This window comes from Pararge aegeria, chromosome 20, assembly GCF_905163445.1.
Source record: "Pararge aegeria chromosome 20, ilParAegt1.1, whole genome shotgun sequence".
NCBI classification, from domain to species: Eukaryota; Metazoa; Arthropoda; class Insecta; order Lepidoptera; family Nymphalidae; genus Pararge; species Pararge aegeria.
This window is the reverse complement of record NC_053199.1, coordinates 1,029,642-1,053,006: the sequence shown is the minus strand read 5'-3', so window position 1 is coordinate 1,053,006 and position 23,365 is coordinate 1,029,642. Positions and strand designations below refer to the sequence as shown.

General features: G+C 34.8%; 1 protein-coding gene across 3 annotated transcripts in view; it reads right to left on the bottom strand.

Moving 5' to 3' along the window:
• The window catches only part of LOC120632634 (myogenesis-regulating glycosidase), a 52,036-nt gene extending 29,888 nt beyond the window's left edge, over positions 1-22,148 (bottom strand). The window contains exons 1-2 of one of the 3 annotated variants that reach the window (XM_039902578.1): positions 22,054-22,148; positions 9,400-9,976 (exon numbers count right to left, since the gene is read on the bottom strand). In XM_039902578.1, the coding sequence (XP_039758512.1) occupies positions 9,400-9,945 (546 nt within the window). In that variant the 5' untranslated portion in view covers positions 9,946-9,976; positions 22,054-22,148. Of the gene's footprint in view, positions 1-5,314; positions 5,723-9,399; positions 9,977-12,891; positions 12,931-22,053 lie in introns of those variants that run through there. The other 2 variants (XM_039902579.1, XM_039902580.1) reach the window with 2 other exon arrangements.
• Between the last annotated feature and the right edge of the window lie 1,217 nt (positions 22,149-23,365).

Here is a 23,365-nt window from a genome sequence, read left to right as displayed (position 1 = left end):
TACACACATTTTTTTTTTAATTGAATTTTAGTACGAAGTTAGAAGAGTTTTTTGTATCAGAACTTGACCGGGGGAGTACGTATGGCATGCTTATTTCTGCCAAGCAGCAATGCTTAATTCCGGTGTGAAAAGCGTGGTTGTCGGTATTATACCTCCAGACACAGGGTGCCACTGTATATTTCTAAACTGGACGTATTTCTTGCATACCTTGCGAAATATTTCTCTTTTTATAGCCGATGAATTTCCACTGATTCGTAGTTGAAAATACCAGCTACTATACTAACAGGGTTACTGGAATACTGAAGCAATTAATCGCCACAAATATTACTTGGATAAAATCGCTGGCATCGGCTAGTTCTCCATATATATAATTGTAACTACTTATTTATTTACAATTACAACACAACTCAGACGGTCACACTGTGATAACGACGATAAGTTGTTATTATATCACACTTGCTCACTATCTGCTAGCCTACGACATTGATTTATTTTGTTTTTATGAAATTTAACATGTGAGAAAACCTGGATAGAAGCACTTTATGGAATTTCTATGATAATTATGAATATTAGGCTTAATTTGCTATACCTACCTCCGGGCAAAGCGGGTCGGGCTCCGCTCAAAATAAGAAGTGTTTACCAATCCACGCACTAAGCCAGCGTGGTGGACTACCGCCTTAACCCCTTCTCATTGTGGGAGATGGAGGACACGGGGGTCCTGTAGTGGACCGGTAAAGGGTTGATATGATGATGAGAAGACTACATCTCCCATTAAAATTATGATGACTATTTCTTTTAATAACTTAATGGCATTGTTGAATTTTTATCCTTTAAAGTATAAATAAAACGAAAGAAAATCAACTCAGTCGCGAATAAATTTACATAGTTAGATCAAATAATCTCCTCATATTTTGTCGAGTTTTTGGTTTCCACCGACTCCAGCAAAATCTTTATCTTCGAGAAAAAAGTCTGGTTTAGATAAAAGAATAACCTTTTTATCCAGGAAGTTGTTGATACTGTCCGAACTGTTTGAACTGCACTCCAGGCTTTCATCGCTGTTGCCGAGCCCACTACCACTGTTCTCCCCACTCCCACTCTTGCTGATGTCAGAATCCGACTCAATCCACAAAGGCGATCGATACTTGAAGGTCTGGGCAAACGCACTAAACCTACTTTCATTGTCCATTTGTGACGTTGAATACGAACTCTTCATTTTGTCACTTCACTATTTCACGTTAAGGTGACATCATTCAGAAATCACAAAATCTACAAGTGAATTTTAAAAATAGGTACTTGCTTTCATAGTGTTTTGTAACACAATAAAATATTGTAAAGAACATTTAGTCCGTTCAGTCAGTCTGGTACTTTAACTGGTACTAAAATCGAAGTTAAGACACATCACAATTAAAAACAAGGAGAACTTGTTATTCAATTAAAATTCAATTTGACATGGCACAATATCCAGCACAAATAAGATATACAAACTTCATCCCATAAACAGAAACGTTGTTACTAAGGAAAAGATAAATAGCAGGACACTAAGTTAAAGACAAATATATTAATAAAAATAACTGCCTGTAGACTATTAATGGGATTATTTATCAGTAACGTATAAAACACGTGACGAAGAATCAAGATGTAAAGATCACGGGCACAGTAAGTGGACTGAATGTAGGCAAATAGGGCACAACCTGAGCTGAGGAACTCTAAGTGGCCTCCGAATTTAGTGAGGGGATACATTTTATTGATACAGCTAGAGAAATGTAATCTTGATTGGGAATTAAAATTTTTGGAAAGCGACCTTGTATCGTAAACCTCAAATGCGGTATCTCGAGATAAGAGCAAGGATTAAGAACTCTTAATCGCTAGCGAGAGACAATTACACAAAACGCTAATGAAAATGTATGCAAACAAAATGTTCGTTTGCTGGAAAACGAAATTGCTTTTCTGCTCAAATACGCAAATTTTAATAAATGAGTGAATGCAACTCAAAAATTTAATGACTACCATTTGCGTTATGATTAAAATGCCGAGAAAAACTCTGAAGAAGTTGAAGCGGTCCTGGGTAATATTCCTGACTAGGTCATGTAGAAAATAAAGATAAATGTTAGGTCTGCAAAATTATTATTCATCTTTATCAAACCACTACCCACTGGTGTCCTCACAGAATGAAAAGGGTTTAGATAAGGTATGGATTGGTAGGCTTCACACGCCTTTGAGAATGTTAGGGAGAACTCTCGGGCATGCAGGTTCCTCACGTTGGTTTCCTTCAACGTTCGAGCAAGTGATATTTTAATTGCTTAAAACTTAGAGGTGCTCGCTGGGGTTCGAGATCGGCCTCCCAAAAGCAAAGCCGAATTCTTAACCACTGGACTATCACCGCTTTACTGGGCTATAATCGCTTCACAAGGCTATTGCCGCTTCACTAAGCTATCATCGCTTCGCTAGTATATCACAGCTTCGCTTGGCAATCACCGCTTCGCTACGCTATCACCGCTTCGCTAGTCTATCACCGCTTCGCAAGGCTATGACCGCTTCGTTAGTCTATCACCGCTTCGCTAGGCTATTACCGGTTCTCTAGACTATCGCCGCTTATAATTATTATCGATCAGTAAAATTATAATTACCGCAATAATAACAAATGATATTCGTAGTTAGTCAAATAAAATATATCAATGAATAGATTATCATCGCTCCTCCCTCGACAGGATGCCGCCAGTCAATTTAGCTGGTCTTGAAGCAAGCTGTGCCACGGACTCGACTTATAAAACGTTACTATAATAATACCGCATAAAGGTCAGTTGTCTGATTCAGTTGAGATTAAAATGATGTATAAGTTAAAATAAACCTTTCAATACAGTTTTAACGGATTACTATTTAAATTGGATTAGTAGTGAAACTATTGTTCTTTGAAACGTTACTTTTATAAATTCTATTACCAAAGTTTTCCGGACATACAAAAAAAACCATCTAACCATTTTATGCCAAAATCAACTTAATATTTTGTTTTGCTACGAACAACCTTTATTTTTTACGTTACGTATAAACAGGTTTATCTTTTAAAATGAAATGAAATGAAATGAAAATTTATTTGTTCACATAAAACAATAGCAGATAAGGCAGAGAACTTCTGTTAAGTTTAAAACCTGTGCCAGAAGATCTCGCTCTTCCATTACAAAACACATTAACAAATTTTTATTTAAATTTATTTATATATTTTTTTTTTTTTTATTTCTGACATGCAAGTAAAACATGCAGTGTGAGTGCGATTATGTTATGTGTGTGTGTGTGTGTTTGTGAGTGTGTGTGTGTGAGTGTGTGTGTGAACGTGCGTGCGTGTGTATGCGTGAGGCTGATTATTACTTAAGTAATAAACCTTATTGTTTAATAAATGTAATGACTCTTATTTTAGCAGTTGCAATAGGAGTTCAGTTTTTTCATATGTTAGTGATTGTAACCATTGAGAAATTATTGTTTTACAATCGTAAGAAATTAAGATGAATTAAGAAGAAGAGATATTAATTCAAGGGTAAGCGAATGATGAAGGGCTGACATCAGCGCTGCTCCAAGGCACATTGTGAGATTTAGTAACAATGTGAGATGGTGATAACAAAAAATAATTACAACTAGTTTATTGTGGGATATTTACTAACCCTCGTAGCTTAAGTTTTAACTTGACTAATAAGTTATCGCCATTAACACTTCTAGGTCGTATTTTACAAGTAGGTAATGTACGCATCAAAAGTGTGTACCTTTTTGAATAAAGAAATATTTGACTGTGACTTTTACTCAACTGCTCCAAGCTTACAAAAGATCTCTGATTGATATGTTACTATTAATATCCTGTGTTAGTTATAATTAATGTCACTGACGTTCTATCTTAGGAATAAGATAAAATAAAATTAGGAATTATTCGACTGATGTCCGTTTTCACTAACGATGTGCATGGCAATGCAAAATTAAGTAACGTCTTGTCTAAGGATATTCCTATGCATACATCTACATTTGGCCAATAGTCACCTAAGAGTTGATGAAACGTTTTTCTATAGACAATGCCTAAATCATGCGAAGGCCGATTAACGCAGCGACCCTGCTTTCTGAGTCCAGGCCGTGGGTTCGATTCCCACAACTGAAAAATGTTTCTGTGATGAACATGAATGTTTTTCAGTGCCTAGGTATTATCTGTATTTTTTAAGTATTTATGTTTATTATTCGACAGTCATCTTAGTACCCATAACACAAGCTTCAGTTACTTTAGGGCTAGATGGCGATGTGTGTTTTGTCGTAGTATATTTATTTATTTATTTAATTTAAGTCCCCGAACGTGCGAGTGGAAATGACACCCAAATACGTTCAATCATAAACGGTGAAAAACTTCTTCACGTTAACAGGCTATTAAAAAAATTAAAAAAAAAACTTTAGGCATTCTAATAAGGCGATTCCTTGGTTAAATGAAAATAGGCATCAGCCACCATTGCCATCTGTTAGGGAATTTGAATACCAGTCCTTTGAATAATTAAAAAATTGTTTTACAATTTGCGTGTATATCCATACGGTACGGAAAGGTCCGAACTGTAGGATAATACTAGGCATTCCGATGGTGATAATGATATTTTTTATCTGTTTGTGTTCCTCCGATCATAGAACAAGCGGTAACAGCACTTCAAAACACTTTCTCAATAAAATAAATTTGACAAAAAGTATACTTAAATAACTTAAAGCAACGATGTTGACTCTATTTGGGAAGCACTTAAAAGTCTAACTAACTAAATATGTGTTTAGAATTATTAATTAATATAATATGTATAAATAAAACAAAGAAACATTCAAAATAAATTCAGGTAGCGTTTAAAAACATTATCTCATAAATAAAAATCTAGGTTATGCAAAGATATAGACTGCATTATCTACTTTTTATAAATTCTCTTTGTTGCTATTGATAAGATTAATAACTTAATTTATTTTAAATGCTAATTAATATAGGCTATAATAATATTATTTACTTTTCTTCGTCTTTATATTCTAATCTTCGTCTTTTAATTCTAAACCAGCGTATTTAAAAGTTTCATACGAGGAGAACAAAAATAAACATATCTAGTTAGTCACCACCTTACCTGAATCTTAAAGTTGGGTTAAAGTAAATAGACATCAACGATTAGATGTGACAGAAACCGGATGGAAAACATGAAATAGCCCTTTATCCAGCGACGGAAGACCATCGGTTGAAATTATGATGGGATGAAAAAAAACTTTAAAGTCCAACGTTATAAGCCGACGGCCTATTGCTCTAGATGGATAAGAGATTATGACTTACATTTTCATTGGAATCCTGTGGAGTCTCAAGAGCAATTCTGGGGTTTAGGTGGTCAGGACCAGATATGATAGGCCTCATATCTTTTCTGTAGATCACAGGACTTTCACAATCAGGGGAATCGAAATCTCTTCTCTGTTTATTTTTATCTACATTATTTGCTGCGCTATTTTCTTTTTCCGTGCTAGTAATTTTAATTTCAGGAGTTGATGATCGTATTCCAAAAGTAGGACTGCCGATTTGATACTGAAGTTTTGGTAAGTCGACTTCATCTTCATCTATATATTGTATATCGTTCGCAGTTTGATTGGCATCATGAATAAGTTTCCGAGTCTCTGCGGGCATTTCTACATAGTCATGGGGATATGAGGGTATGTTTAAACGTAAGTCTGGTTTCTTTCTAACCCTCATATTAGATGATATTTTAGCCTTTTCTGATATTTTTGCTCACAGTTTTTTCACTTGTTTTGATAATGTAGAGGTTCGATGCGACCGTCCTTCCAATAATTAGGTAATCCACTTTAAGAAATAGATTTCCTTTGTTTCTTTTTAAGCTTTTAAATGCTTTATTTTACACTTTCATTGAGCGTTTTTCGGTGGTTTACTTTATATTAAGCATATAAGTGTTACACGACGATTTTTAAACAACAATTCAGATTATTTCTAGAGAGCAGTTCAGAATAAGGTGTTTAAGAACAAAAATATTTTGGAATGTTTGAAAAACTTTAGTCATAAGATAACGCTTATCTAGTGCCAAGGATAGATTTAGTTCGCGATCACGTATAAGGAAGTTTAACTAATCTTGATAAATGAGGAAAAAATCTCCAATAACAATGACAAAAGTATAATTTTTTATCGGTTCCACGTTACCTTCTTACTGTCACTACTTGATATAATTAACAATCTTATGATTTCAGTAGACGCGAAAACAATTGAATGGAAGGACTTCCTGTGCAAAACTAAAGTAAATTTATTTTCGTGTATTTATCAAATTTGCTTTTATCATTTCTCATGATAAAAACTGACGTGAGATAGCAAAAGTCTGTTAAATAAATACGACTATTGTTTGAGTAAATGCTCACAAAACTAACAATTTATTATAAATATTTAGAATCATATTTGCCATCTTCCTCATGTTGTTTCTTATACTAAGATAGTTGGAATTGATACTGGCATAAGAACTGGTATACTAAAACCAGTTATTTCATTGTAGTTAGTTTATGATACTACAATAAATTAGGCTATAAAGGCAAGGAAATTAAGGTTTATAAACATTTTACAGAATTGGCTAACAAACATTGCGGTCAATGCTCTCACTGCTAATGTTTTTGTAGACCGATACTTCTGTGTAAAATATAACATTCAAAGAAGATTAATTATGATTAATTAACAGATAAAGTTTAATCAAATTAGTTAGTATTAAACGAGAAACACTAAAGTATATTTTCGTTGTTTAACTGAAGTTATTAAAATGCACAAGAATAATTTGTTTTGATCATTTTCATAATAAAAAAAACACATAGCAAATTATACATCAGTTGTGTACGCATTACACATTTGAGCGATTCGTCTAGAATAATTATAAAAGCGACGGGTTTTTTACATTTCCCCGGCTAGTGTAAAATTAATGTAATATGCTCCTATAAGTTGACTTGTATAATTTTATTCCTAGCCTGATTTGATACTGATTACTGACCGTACGCCCTATTTTGTACCTACCTAAAGTTTTTGTTTTGGTCGTTAGTATCTAAAATAACCAAGCGCCAAGTGGTGCCGGCGGATACAGTTGTCACCACCCCTCTTGTTACCGTGGGTGTCGTACGAAGCGACTAAGGAAATATAACGGAGTCTCCCTCTGTCCTACTACTTCTATGTATTGCGATCACCAACCCACCTGCCGCCAGTGTGGTGATTATGAGTAAGTCCTCCAATCGGAGGAGGCCTTTAGTCCATCAGTGGACTGTAATAGGCTGTTGGTTATGATGATGATGAAATTATCTGTTTCCTAACTAAAAAGACGACTTCCTTTCATAGTTCTTGGTAAATCCGTTAATCATCCATCTGGTATGATTTTATACTTGAATCAAGTCTAAACTTGTTTTTTATGTTTATAGACAGCGCTTGACTGCAATCACACCTGATGGTAAGCGATGATGCAGCCTAAGGTGGAGCGCGCTTGCCTAGAAGATGCCTATTCACTCTTGATTTGAAGGTACTCATATTGTAGTTACGGGGGAAAATGGAAGCTGGAAGGGCATTAAAGATCCCAGCAGTGTGGATCAGAAACGAAGATGCGAAGCGCATCGTACGCGTCCGCGGTATATAAACCACGTAGAGAAGCAGATCCTTACGGTGCCTCGCTCGATAGTAAAAAGGCGAGGGAGGAACTAGATCAACCAGTTATTTATTAAAATAAGCGTATTAAAAAAGTTACTTTACACATCCTTATTTTATACATTGGAGATGACGATTCGTTTACCACGAGGTCAAATAAACACCACCCAAGATTGATGGGTTTTATAGTTACTTTTGAAATATTTTCTTGTAATTGAAGTTTATTTTATGATTGAGCTTAGCAAAGCTCGGAAAATAATACAAATTAACTACCTTTTTATTTAACTTAAGAACGCTAACCGTCAAAAATTCAACAATACTAAAAAGGAGACGTTCAAAGCGTCGGTTTTACAAACATACTTGAAAATGTTAATATTTGTTCAGATTAAGATAGTATTATCGGATTATGTAGCTACAATGCTTAAACACAGCTAATATATTAAGTACTTTTTTGCTATATCTAGGTCAGAAACATTATCATCTTTAACCGACTAAAAAAGAAGAAGGTTTCCAGGCCACTCAGGTAACTATGATATGATATTTTATTTATGTAGAATTTGCTATGATATTATTTTGCAATTTTCATTTTTAATTTGGTTTTAAATAAAAATTACCATCTTTAGAGAAGTTATTTTTTACTTACTTTAATGGAATAAAAATTCAATTTAATGGCTGACCTGAGAAATTCGAAAATCAAATTTATTTTTGCAAATAAAAAATCTCACACTTTAACTAAATATTTGACCTGTGATAGGTTGCCTAGAAGACGCCGCCTCTTGTATCTATTTAATATAGTAATTATATTATTTTTGTATTAAAATAATAATTAAATATAACAGGACAAAACACACTACACTATTTCACCCCAAAGTAAACGTAGCTTGTGTTATGGGTACTAATCTAACTGATGAATAGTATACATAAATACTTCAATATATAAAAATACCCAGACATCGAAAAACATAAATGTTCATCACACAAAACATTTTCCAGTTGTGGGAATCGAACCCACAGCCTTAGTGTCAGAAAGCATTGCGCAAATCAGCTGCCTAATATTATGTTTTGGTGCTCAATAAATTGTAGGTTCATTTATTTTCCTTTTCATTTCCCAACATAAAGGGTTGCAGAATACCAATATGTTTTTAAATTATTCTTATTAAATACATTAAATCAATAAAAATAACATTGCAGACAGTATCGCGTATATACTCTTTTTAATATTTTTTTGGGTTATAATTTGTTTCAAAATAATTCGCAAATTAACAGTATTAGTGTCCAGTGCCTTGGCAAAATCGGTGATTATAGAAGTACAGTCTTTGTCAAAAGAAGCTACTAATAATCCTCAAACTTAGTATTTAAATTAATTATGGTCGATTTCGGACCACTGGGCGACCACTAGTCAAACTAAGTAGCTTTTTTTGTAATCTTTATAAACAAGCATCCTACTAATAACATAAATGCGATAGTTTCTAAGAATGGATGGATGGATGTTTGTTATTCTTTCACGCAAAAACAATTTGACTGAATTTTGGAATGGAGATATATTATACCCTGGAATAATACATAGGCTGCTTTTTATCTCGGAAAAATGTACAGTCCAAAAATCCAACAGCTGGGTTTTAATATTTAAGTCTAGGCATTATCTATTTCATATCCCAACCTTAGGGTCCAGGTTATAATAATAACTCACTGTTCAGGATGTTAGGCTCCATCAGTTAAATATATTTGATACTAAAGAAAGAGAAGTAACGTACCCCATCTTGCGTATTCCTCAAGTATTCTTGTCTCAGCAACTCCATATTCTGAAGAGTTGGCATCGAAATAGAGTTCCTTCTTAAACTTGCTCTTCTATGCTCTACATCTTTCTCTACCGTTATCAAATCATTTGACTCTTGAGCCCCAAACGCTCTAGATGTGCTGGGAGATGATGGTGATAAAGTAACATCGGTAGATAAAGTACTAGGACTAGTAGGTTTAGATTTAGAAGTTTCTGGATCTAACGTGATGTAGAGAGTTCCTTCTGGAGTATCTACTACAATTGTATCGCTGTTCGGTGTACGCACAGCTCCTAAATCGGACGCATGTAACTTTCGATCTTCTCTTTTACCTTCTCTTATGTTAAGTTCTTCTCCCTTATCAGGATCTCTTAACCTTTTAGGTCTCATTGGTTCGTCGATCCTCACGTTATCAAGCTCAACAAACTCGTCGGCAAATGGTATGTTTGTATTCGATCGAAGTTCGGGTGAGTTGAGTCCTTTCGCGACATCCTTGAATTGTTTGCTGCCGTCTCTGTTTTCCATTATTCACGCGTGGTTATTTCATTATAGCGTTCTGGAAGAAAGAGAGCAATAGTTTTATATTTGTTCGAGGATGGTGTGCTGTGTTTTAAATTGTAAAGTCATGGGTTTTATTCCATGCTCGTCAATGATCGCCTCGTACGAAAACCGTAGAGGAGGGTTGGTGACAACTGTGTACTGATCTGCCGCCACCACACTGCACAAACTAATTCACGTAATTAGTTTGTGCAGTGTGGTTGCGGCAGATCAAAACAAAGTTGTCGCCAACCCTCCTATACGGTTGTCGTACGAGGTGACTAAGGTCGTATACCGAGCAGCAGTATCTTCGTCTGCCCGAGGAACTGGCATACCCCTTTCAGGTCATCACGTTTCCACCTTAGATTGCATTGTCGCATTGTTGTGTTATTACACATTACATGATTATTACACGGTAGTGAGATGATGGCGATAACCATATTCGTAAACTTAAAACTAAAGTCTAAGGAGAAGCCCACAACAAACTTAGCCGGGTGTTTTTTTTTGTTATCACCATCTCACATTGTCATTTAAAATTATTAGAAGAGCAACCTGGTTAGAGCAATCATTCACACCCAAGCTTTTTTATCGATTACGTAGTCCTTTGTACTATAATAGAAACCCATTGCCGGTCCTCTACAGGGCACGGGTCTCCTCCCACAGTGAGAAAGGGTTAAGGCCGTAGATCACCATGCTGACCCAGTGCGGAATGGTGGACTCCAGACACCTTTGAGAACATATGTAGAACTCTCAGGCATGCCAGTCTCCTCACAATGTTTTCCTTCATCGTTGATGCAACTGATATTTTAATTACTTAAAACGCACGTAACTTAAAAAGTTAAAGGTGCGTGCTGGGATTCTGACACGGCCCCCGGAAAGTAAAGTCGAGGTCCTATCACCGCTTTCGTAAGAGAGAGGAAAATGGAGTTTCGATCCACCGCGCTACTCTAACGCGGGTTGAGGGGCATCATTTGCCATTGGATAAAAAACCAGTAAGTTACCGCAGTATATACATATTATAATTGTCGTGTTAGCTACCTATAACAAGTCATGTAAATACAGATGCGAGCCGGCGGTGCGTTGTCACTTATCGTCTGAACGAATTTACCTTATGCTAATCTAATTAGACAGCGTGCGCGGTTATTTTGTAATAAATTTTAGTATAACAATAATAAATTTACAATTTTAGAATAATGGAACTGTCCATCCTTTTCGAAGTAATTTAAAAAATATTCAAAGAAAAAAAGTACTATTGTTTATATTATAGATTTAAAATCAAATTCAAAAATTATTTATTCACGTGAGCTTTTACTATATACTATAGCTTATACTATTATTACTCTTTATTTGTTAACCAAAACGAGTTAAGAACAAAAGAAATAAGTGACTAAATACTACTATATACTTTACTTTGGTAAAGGAATAGTCCTTTGCCAAATTTTTATTGAAATTAAAAAGTTCTTTAGTTCAAGTAGGCCTAGTTTATAAGCACTTTTGAAACGTCAAATCAGGCTGTTTGTAGTGACTCTACCACCGGTTTGGACAGCAGATTCTACCGAAAAGAGCTGGCAAGAAACTGAGCAGATTGCTCTTTTTCAACATCGTACAGTTTACAATCTTTAGAATTTTACTATCTTGACTCTTGTGAGTTTTTTACATTACAACAAGTTGTGAACATCGAAAGAAAAACAGACACAAAGCAGTAGGATTCAAAAGGCGGCCTTATCGTTAAGTACCGATAGCATATAACTATAGAGTATCTCTATAGAGTTTGTACATATATTTTTCATTATTTGTTTTTTTAATACTACGTTTTTTGTAGTGCAGTGGTACAACACTCTCATATCCCTGGTACGATCCCCGAAGGGGAAAGTTGAGAATTTAAAAGGTGCTTGGCGTTGATGGGTTCAAAAGTAAAATCGGAATAATTTATAACATTTTCATGACAAAACCATACCGCGTTTTGACATTTTATTCGTCTCTCTTTTTCCCTTACTCTGCGATATAGATAAGACTTTTTTTTAAATAAAAAATTGTTTTCTACTGTAACTGCTTCTTTTCACATCTGTGGATGATAATTTACTATATAGAATTACTATATGATATATTTATAATTAATGGATAGTTATTAAAACGGCTCCTAGGTAATTTGGTTTATATTTTGTATTTTGACTATTTTTTCTCACGTATGGGCTGCCATAATTTAACCTGTAACTACAATGATGTTATAAATAGAAAGAGGTGCCTATATTGTTTGCGCAAGCGGCACTATAAAACTAGGCTGATTAGCCAACCTAGTACATCACTAAATTTCTCTCTTTTTCGCTTACGTCGATAACACATGCCATCCTAAAACACTAGAACTTTGTTTGTAAGTGTATAGCTACACATTTATGTATTATTAAAGCCTCACAGTTTTGTAGTATCATCACATTTGTCATTACTAAGGTAAAGTATTTATTTATTTTTACGTATAACATCGTTGTGAAAAAGTTTCATTTTGAAAATTATTTTTTACTCGATGATAAACAAAATCGGAACTTCCAAAACGAAAGTGATTGTCTTTGATATTAATGCGTAAAGCCAAAACCATTTCAAATACCCAAAAAATCAAAATATTATCGCTAAAATAATATTATATAAGCTTTATTTCAGGCTCACATTTTTTTAGTTACTAAACACATCAGGTACCTTACTTATAATGGAGTACAAGATAAAAAACAATTGTATACGCGAATCACTGCCACTTCAATCCATTTGAAATTCACTTCAGCAACACCCTGAACGCATAATTATATTGTACAAGTAAAGCGATGTATGTTTTCCGAGAGAAAAAATTATTAATTATTATTGATTGCATTTCACAGCGCTAAAAGTACTCAAAATATTTGCTAATAATATTAATTATTGTTACATAGTAGCAAAAAAACTTACCGAATCCAATTGATAAAATCCAAACGAGCAAAAAAATACGATAAAAAACCCTCACGTCATAAATTTATTACTACATGGTATCACAAGTAATGCTACGCACATACCGACTGCCCCCGTAATGCCGAGCACACACCGGGCAAGGCTCCGCGTGTTTGTTAAGATTATCTTCGTGATTAGCTAGTTGGCACTCACTTAATGTACATCTATAATGTAAACATACGTCATCTTGGACGCTGAAAACTAATATTTGGCCGGTGCGAGTTTATAGGCAAGTTTATATGTTACTAATATTCTAATGCTTTGCATTTTCGTTTTTGATTCGCACCGCTAGGATTTTTAATGCCCTACCAGCTTACATTCTCCCCAGTACCTACAATATGAGTACTTTCAAATCAAGACTGAATAATCCTTTAAAAAAACACTTGCTGGAGAAAGCTCATTATTAAATAAACGACTTTCGATATGAGAATTATTAATAATAAGTCCGCCTTCCACTGTGGTTACAGCGCCCTCACAGGGTTCCATTTCAAATGTATAGTTATATAAGAATGACATCTTTTGAAAATATAATAATTCAGTTATCTATATGACATTGTAATGTAATTGTAATTTAATAAATAAATAAATAGTCGCTTAACTACAGCCGCTTCGCTATAAATTTACCTTTAGTGATGCGTCCATCTTTAGATATAATTGGTCGTGAAGTAGAGGAGTAATACGACGGCCAGCACCGCAAGGATTGCAATCACGAAGTAGTCCAAGTAGAACACGCAGCAGTAGCTGAATTTCTCTCGACTCTCTTTCGAGAGACAGTTTTCGAACAGCTTCATTTTCTCGTTTTTTGATTTCTCATTCAAATAACTTAAAAGCAGGAGAGGAGTAGGTTACCATATGGGTTTTACTCGTAAATGCAAAAAAACTATATCACGCTTAACCATTTTTAATTTATCTGATGGTAAGAGATGGTCAGATGGTGGATCTGATGGTATGGCTTCGGATTTCCTTTCGTGGAGCCCATTACCGGCCCACTACAGGCGGTGGCGTGCATAGAGGGTATTCCCAGGGTGTGCAGATGATATAATATGAAGAAAACCTCCAGTACGAGTTATAAAAAACTTAAGGAAAGGCATTGCAAGACTTATAAAAAGCCTACCCTCAAGTATTTATTACTCATACTGGAGATTTTCTTCATTTTATATCATCTGCATACCCTGGGCATACCCTCTATGCACGCCACTGACTACAGGGCACGGGTCTCCTAACACAATAAGAAGGTATTAGGCCGTAGTCTACCATGGTGGATTTCACACACCTTTGACAACATTATGGAGAACTCTGAGACAGGCAGGTTTACTCACAATGTTTTTCTTTACCGTTGAAGTAAGCGGTATTTTAATAAATTAAAAACACACAACCTTACGCATTTGTATTCTATATATTCCTGTATTATATGTCCTTTATATTCCTAACCGTGTAGTGGTGTACAACTAAAGAGTTTAAATAAATAAATAACTTAGTAAATGCTGGGATCCGAACTCAGACCCCATGAAAGTGAAGCCAAAGTCCTAACAACTCGGCTATCATCGCTTCGATTTTTTTGTAATATGCCCATCAATTTTTTTGTAAAATTGTTTTGGTTAACTTTTCGTCATTAAGAGATATTCTAAGTTCTCATAAGAGCAGGTGGTTTTTTGTTTTGTTAATCATCGTAATGACTCGCTAATGGCAGTCTTATCAAACAGCATGCTGTTCTTAATCATCTGCAAACGATTTTCAAATTAACAAGCATATAATTAAATTGACGACCTGATGATAGAATTTCGTGATTTTTAGTCAGATTCATTCAATATTGATGACCCTTCGCGAGACAGAGGTCACAGGTAGAATTCAGAGTATTGACATTAATAGGTACATAGTATTCACATTGGTGTTCGTGATGAATGTTCGAACTGCTGAAGTCAAAATTCAAATTCAAATTCAAAATTTCTTTATTCATGTAGGCCTATCACAGGCACTTATGAAGTGTTCATACATATTTGTTTACATAATTGTAACGGGATGGTGATAACTTCGTTCGCCAACTTAAATCTAAAGCTACGAGGGTTCCAAACGCGCCCTGGTCTAAGAAGAGCCCACAACAAACTTAGCCGGGTAAGGGTCATTATTACTAGTCATTTTAGTATATTAGCAAAGCGTTTTTGGACAAACTGTCAGCTGTTGCCAGTCCGGTCTTAGTGAGTGTGTGCCTTTACAACGTGTAAATGAAAAACGAAATAATACTCCACAGGCTTTCACATTACGTACTGTCTCTGAGACTTATCTATGAAACCGAAAATTTAATAGTTTTAGTAAACCACTGCCATGGTTTTTACTTAAAGAAATCAGATACAGCCCTAGCCCTACATGCAAAAATGCACGCGCCGCGTAACATAGGTACTATGCGTGTGTCGGTCTTTTCTCTTCAATAGGGTTGTCGTAAGTAAACACTTAAAATGTTTTGAATTCGTTTGTATGGAAAAATAAATATGCTTCTTTCAATATTTTTACAGGCTGATTCCTTATGAAATATATTTATGCATCCTTCAATATTATTTCGTAATTACGATACACGTTGTATTTAAATTTGTTTGTTATACCTCTGCCTTTAGTGAAAAACTACTATATCGATTTTGATGCGTTACGTTAATAACTTGACGATAAAAAATAACGATGCAACGGAGATATTTCTTAAAATTTGAAAAAAACAGCCGAATTAGTTACAGATAATCCTATGTTTAGTAAAACTCATGGCATGATGATTTCCCATTTCTAATTAGCAGGTTCCACCGTGCACTGAATTGTCTTTTACCATCAGATAAGTACTTGCTCAATTTCGTTAAAGAAAAACTTTAACATACAGTATTGCTACAAATTCCTAAAAACACACAATTTTTCGCTCATTTAACACTAGATTTAACTGATTGTACTAAAACACTTAAAACTTTTAAAAATAAAGTAGGTATCCAATTTACACTTTAAAATAACAAACACTAAAAAATGTCTGCATTTAACGACTTCTTGATTATAACTAATTTATTTATAGTTTTTTAGCTACGCGGATAAATGCACATTAAACTCTGCCTTATCTAAATAAACCTTTAATTAGACAGGAAGTTGTGGTTATTATTGTTTGTCTAATATATTATAATTAAATTAACTAAGTAACAGCCATTTTAATCCCGTTTTTCTCAGTGTATTTCAAAATAATTCACCACCTTAAAATTCTACTTAAGCCTTAGCAATTCTGAACGGCAGGTTCCGTACCTACACTTACGTGTCGACGAATGAACCGATTTTTATTGAAGTTTTTTTTATTTAAAGCTGATGTGATCGAGATGAAGATTCTTACATAGAAAATATTGTCATGTTATTTCCTTCTAGAAAATAAATCATAATATATACTATTTTTTCAGCTATTCTGTCCGCTTAATCGGGGACTAGTGCGAGGTCGCCATTCCAGTACCTTGGATCCATCGGTTTTCCGAGCTATGTGGCACTCTCTTCTCACTCTGTACTCTTAATTATGAATAATAATAACAAAAGTAAATAGTTATGGACATTAAAGTGATTTGGCGGCCGTCGTTACAGTAATGGCGAACTGAACGACGTGGATAACGACCACTTCAATACAATAATGCTTCAAATTCACGGCTAAGTGATGCGTGCTCAGGACTGTTTACTTTACTTTTATTCAAAACGACTTCATAGACAGCGGTCGCAAACACTTTTTTACTTTATATAACGATTGCAAACATTTTTATCAAAATTTCTTACTCCTGGCGGCATCATAGAGATAACCAATATCTAACCAGTTTTGGTTTTACCCTAGCAGGACGCAATCTTCGTCTCATTTATTTTGTTCTACTACCTACAAGCTAGTCTTCGACTGCAATCTTACCTGGTGGTATGTGATGATGCAGTCTAAATTGGTTGCGGGCTAACATGTTAGGTATGGCAGTTGTATTAAACGCATTTGCTCCAATTCTGTTGAGTGAGCTAAATTATCATCACATCATTATCACCATCTCAAACCAGGTTGCTTGTTAAATAGTTTTAAATGACAATGTGAGATGGTGAAAACAAAAAAAAACTTCTTAGGCCGCGTTTGGAACCCTCGTAGTAACCGCGGCGTAGTTTTAAGTTGACGAATATAGCTATCGCCATCAAGTCACTTCTATATCTTATTTTACATGTAACGCATCAAAGGTGCCATCTATCTGCCTATTTGAATAAAGAAATTTTTGATTTTGACTTTTGTGTCACATATATCACTAGAACGTTCCTGAAAATTTCTATGAGAGATCTTATAATTCGTACAAATAGAATTAGCTGGTAGATAAAAAAAATAATATATAAGCGGCAGTACCGCCAACAGATTAGTGGTATGGAAGCATACACCTAATCGGTTTTCATGCGGCAACCTACTGATTGGGGGCACGTCTTTTGTCCGGTACCTCCTGTTGGTCAAACTCAGACATCATCATGACGCCACTACAGGCCATGGGTCTTTTCCCCCAATGAGAAGGGGTTAAGGCCGTAGCCCACCGCACCTTTCAGAACATTATGGAGAACTCTCAGGTATGCAGGTTTCCTCACGATGTTTTCCTTCACCGCTGGAGCAAGTGATATTTTTATTGCTTACAACTGAGTACTCAAACTAATTTGTACAGCAGGAATAATTTTTCAAACTTTTTCGATAGTAGATTGTTTGCACATTGTCGTAAGCAATACACTGTACTCAGTGCTAATATGTTAATCATCAATTATTTTTTTGCACTTTTAATAATAATAATAATAAAATTTATTTCAGGCATAGCCCATATAGTGTGCACTTAACAGTTTTTAAAAATAACATAAAATGAAGCACAAATTAAATTAACAATAATAATAATAATAATAATAATTAAAATAATTAAAATTATTAAAATACTAATAATTAAACACGAAACAAATATTAAAATAAATAAATATAATGTTAGTAACAATACAAAACCACTATCCTATGTTAGACAACTTAAATCCTAAACTATACCGGCCCAACAAACCAGGCTCTGGGTGTGGCCCTCCTATAGCCCGTGTGTGCACCATTCCAGCACCTCACATGGAAAGGAATGCGAAATCTACGGTTAAGAGTTTACGGTTATGTGATAAATATCCATGGGAGTCGTCCTAGTTATAAAACAACCTCGCTCTCCAAAGCGCTAGGTAGGTCGTCAAAACTTATCCAGGCTGATGAAGCCGTTTTTAGGCAAAGACCTTCACTGAGACACACTCAGGCTAAAATATGCCAATGGTTTGTGGATTGAGTGGAATAACTTGCACCGAAGACTTATGCCTTCTTTCACAACGAACAAAGCAATGCACAAATAATTAACGCCTAATCTTAGTATATTCCTATTTATACTCGTACATATTTAACAATATAGACAAATCCCAAAATATTGTCGTAGTATGTACCCGTTCGGAGCTTGGAGCTAGGACTTCGACTTCACTTTCGGCGGGGCGAGTTCGAAGCGAGCACGCACCTCTAACTTTTCTAGGTTAAGTGCGTTTTAAGCAAATAAAATACCTAAATCCTTCAACGGTTCAAGGAAAACATCGTGAGTAAACCTGCATACTTGAGAGTTCTCCATAATGGTCTCAAAGGTGTATGAAGTCCACCAATCCGCACTGGGCCAGCGTGGTGGACTACGGTCTTAACCCCTTGTCATAGTGGGAGGAGAGCCTTGCCCCGTAGTGGGCCGGCAATGGATTGATATGATTATCATGATGATGACCCGTTGAACTATATTTAAGAAATGTTGGATCACCATGTCGCTTGTAAATCGGTGCTCGAGATACATAATCTGTAGTACTCATTTTCTGAGTACTTCACGTTCGGCTTGCACTAATACACGCATATAATGAGGTGTTATAATTAGAAGCAGATCACAATCGCGGGGTGTCGCCATTCGCATGCTAATTCAGACCTCGCTATCGCTTACAATGCAGTCGGTACTTACTAGATACACTATATGTTATACCTACCTTATACTATACTATATATATAACTAGATAATAGTTATAAAGCTGAAGAGTTAATTCGTTTGTTTTAACGCTCTAATCTCTGGAACTATTTAATATTTATATCGATTCCGATGTAATCGATAAATCTATTTTGTTCTGATATGTATCAAAATTACCCTTAAATTTAGCCCTTGACTGCGATCTCACCTGATGGTAAGTGACGATGCAGTTTAAGAACATGGTAACGGACTAACCTGTTAGGGGTAGGTATGGCAGTTATACTAAACCCATATCTACTCGAACACCAGGAATGAAACATTATTCCCCTTACTCCAATTCTGGTGAGTGAGCTATTTCATCATCACATATATAATCGTCTCTAATCAGGTTGCTTCTTAAATAGTTTTAAATAACAATGTGAGATGGTGATAACAAAGACAAACACCCGGCTAAGTTTGTTGTGGGCTTCTTCTTACTTTTGGCCGCGTTTGGAATCCTCGGAGCTTTAAGTTGACGAATTTAGTAATCGCCATTAACTCACTTCTATGTCTTATTTTACATATAATGTACGCATAAAAGTGCCATCTACGTGCCTCTATATTTGAGTGCGTGTATATCTGAATCAAGAAATATTTGACTTTGACTTTGACCCATAGTGATAATGCTTAGTGGCACACACATCACAAGAACGTACCGTGAATATTTCTATGAGAGATCCTATACTTCTTAAAAACTTACAAATATATTTAGCTAGTAGATAGAAGCAAATACTTCATTGAGGTACCTATTGGTAAATAATTAACACCTAATTAATAATATATTATATATCTTCTGTTATTTATAGTATTATTATATTTATACACATAGTATTCTTAATATACAAATTTAAATGTTTCAAAAAGGATTTCGGTAGCAGAATGAAGAATTTATTAGAGTTTCCATGTAAAACAAACTACTATAAATCTATTGGCATACAAATTATTCAATTGTTTTAGTAGAACACCTGGCATTACTGGTTGGTGCTAACATAGCTCCGACAAACAATAATAAACTTACTCGTGGTATAATATGTAATAAGTCTTTAATACCATTTTGTTTTTGACTACCAGTAGGTAAGGCAAGTCAGGATGCAGTGTAAGATGTAGATAGCAGTTATACATAACTCATACCCCTAATCGGTTTTTACGCGGCATCGTACCGGAACGCTAAATCACTTACTGGCACGTCACTGACGGTAGTGTAGTAACTAGCCACGGCTGAACCAGATCATACCAAAAAAAAAAAGAAAATCGAACCCATCACCTTCCATTTAAAACTCCCCCTTGTGAGCGCTGTGCCATTACGTAAATACCATTTGTTTATTTATATGTCAAAAATAATAATTCATTGACTAAATAATGTCTACGTAATGAAGAGGTGTAAGGCTTTTATTATTTAAACGGCATCGGGCTAAGAACAGGTTCTGGATTATTATGGTAAATTAGTGTTTAAGATTAAATAAATAAATAAACGATTACGACAATACACACATCGCAATGTAGGCCTAAACCAAGCGTATTTTGTGTTATGGGCACTAAGGTGATTGATGAATATTTTTATAAACAATGTACATAAATACTTATAATATACAGATAAACACCAAGACACTGAAAAACATGCAAAAACATCATGCTCATCACACAAACATTTCCCATATTGAACTTAGAACTGCATATGGGCTAATTTTCGCAAGTGTAACCGACCTAAAGCATCAGCAAACGAATGTTTTTATTTTAAGAGTTATACCGTATCCGGCACAGTATTTATTTCAAACTTCCTAACTATGTTCATCACATAAAAAATATGGGATTAGCGGGATTTCTCGAACTTGACAGTTCAAAGCCCCAGGCCATGTAGACCCTCGGTTTAACGTGCTTTTCAAGGCAAGGTGGTGGATACCGCAAATTTCCTAACTACTGAGATTTTTTTACGGAAAAACACAATTCAAATTCTTGGGCCGACCAGGGTATCAAACCCAGCACCACGTGTTCCGTAGATGTACGAGTTAACCACTACGCCAACGAGGCAATGCCCAACAGTGAACAACGATGAGACAGAAAATGATGATATCTCTTATATTATTTACAACACTGGTAAAGTCACTATAAACAGGCTGCATTTTCGTTTCAAAAATGCTTATAAACCACGCCTACTTGAAATAAATGAATTTTGAATTTTTCTAACTGAAATTATGGAAAGGATAAATTCCACATTTGAATCTAAGTAAAAAAGTAATGAAGCCCTAAGATGCATAGAGGAAAATGATTATTGATGGATTTATTGTTTTGTTTGGTCTTATTGAGAACTTACAAACAATAGAGACAGGAAAAGTATTTTGAATAACTTATTAGTTTAACTTCTAGGAAAGGCGTTGATTTAGGGCCGGTTTTTCAATCCATAAACGAAATAGCCTCTTTGTGAGCAACACATATTATTTTGTTGTTTTTACAATTATTGTTTTTCAACAAAAGTGCAATAGTCATAAGCGATGTTTAATTTGGGAAGTATAAAAAAAATCTTAGTGTAATTTATCTCAAATATTTTTTTATTAACTTATATGTTACTACATTATTTAGATGCATCTAAACATCAGACTTATTTAAAAGCACTACTGGGTGTCCTGTAGGAATTTTAGATAATAGGCCCTCTACGCCACTCCAAAGCAGTTTTGCAAGCTTTTATTCAAAGACATCAGTTCAAATTTCTGTTTTCAAATAGCCCAAAGTTTTTTTGATGCGCACACACAAAATTTTTAGAAGATCGTGAAGTAATGGTAATAGCTACATTTGTAAACTTAAAAATAAAGCTACTGTAGTCCCAAACACACCTAAATAATAAATTATTCATTAAAAAAATAACATTGACGTTTAATAATAATAAAAATAAATTTTAATAATTCAAAAATAGATTCTTAAACCAATAAAAACATATGCGACGCGACGATACGTTACTGAAAAACTTTCAAAACTTACATATTCCAAAATAAAGAAAAAAATCCTGAAATTCTTTAAACAAATAAATTCTTTTTCATTGGTTTTTTTATCTTCTATTGCTATGCAAATAAATAGATATACCAACCTAGTAAATTTTAGACGTCGCTCAATTCTCGTTTAGATTTGGTGTCAAAATTCTTTGAAAAACTTTTCACTTCACTACAATAAGTATTATATCTATTTTGCAAGGATGCGCGGGAGAACTTAGCGAGCGGGCGACTGGGGCGTATCTATGGTTTCCACTGAACACCATCAATAGCGAGTCACGCGAATTTACTCGAGGAGTTAGTACAATTTACCTCGTATCAGATTCCTTACATTTTTAAAAGTTATCATTCCGCAACGATGGTAGTTATCTACCGCAACACAAACTGGTTTGACAAAAAAGAAGACAAAATAAAACACCTCTAATTACTGATGGCAGAGTCGTGGCCTTACAACGCATGAGGTAAATTATTGTAAAGAATCCAAATTAAAATATGTAGTAACGAAAAACAAAATCTTTCACAATAATATGAAAAGTTTTAGGGTATCTCTATTTTTTTTTCCTATCGCTAATAATAACAAACATTGCCCTGGTTTCACCCGCATAAACTCAGCGCAGCATAGGTAGCTACTGCTTAGTAGCCTAAAAGCTTCCTTAAAGTTCAAAATTAAAAAAAAAACATACTAAAAACTATTGGATAGAAGCAGGCGTTACTTTGCGGAAATCCATGATATATTATCAAAATTAAGCTTAATTTGCTATACTCCGCGAAAAGCAGGAGAATCTGTGTGGTGTAATTTATAATTTCTTCGGCAATATACCCTCAGAGGGTATATTGCCGAAGATCTGTTTGGTGTGGGGTATAAGGATTGAAGAAATTATAAATTACACCACACAGATTCTCCTGCTTTTCGCGGAGTATAGCAAATTAAGCTTAATTTTGATAATATACTAAAAACTGTTTAGCTTTTTAATATAAAGGAAGTTTCTAGGCAAGCGCATCCCATCTTAGGCCACATCTACACTTTCCATCAGATGAGATTGTGGTCCAGCGCTAGTCTATTATAGTTTTAAAAAAAAAGTACTACTAGTAAAAGTACAACGTTTTCAACATATTTTAACAAACGGCTAAATAGCGCTGGGTAAATAACGTTGACCCAGTAAATGAATGGGTATTTACTTTGGGGCTTAAAAAAGGATTTGCTATGATATGTTAGTTTCAGCTCTTACCACTAACCAAGAATTTAGAAATCGTCAAAGTAAGAGACGAAATCGCAATGTTACCTACCTACCTACTTGATTCGTATGCAGAGGGTAAACCAAAAAACTTCTGTCATTTTTTTATTCAGTCCCGTGTCAGTTAAGCCCTCTTTCGTAGCAAAACTTTATGTGTCGTCGAGTCTTAAGTGAG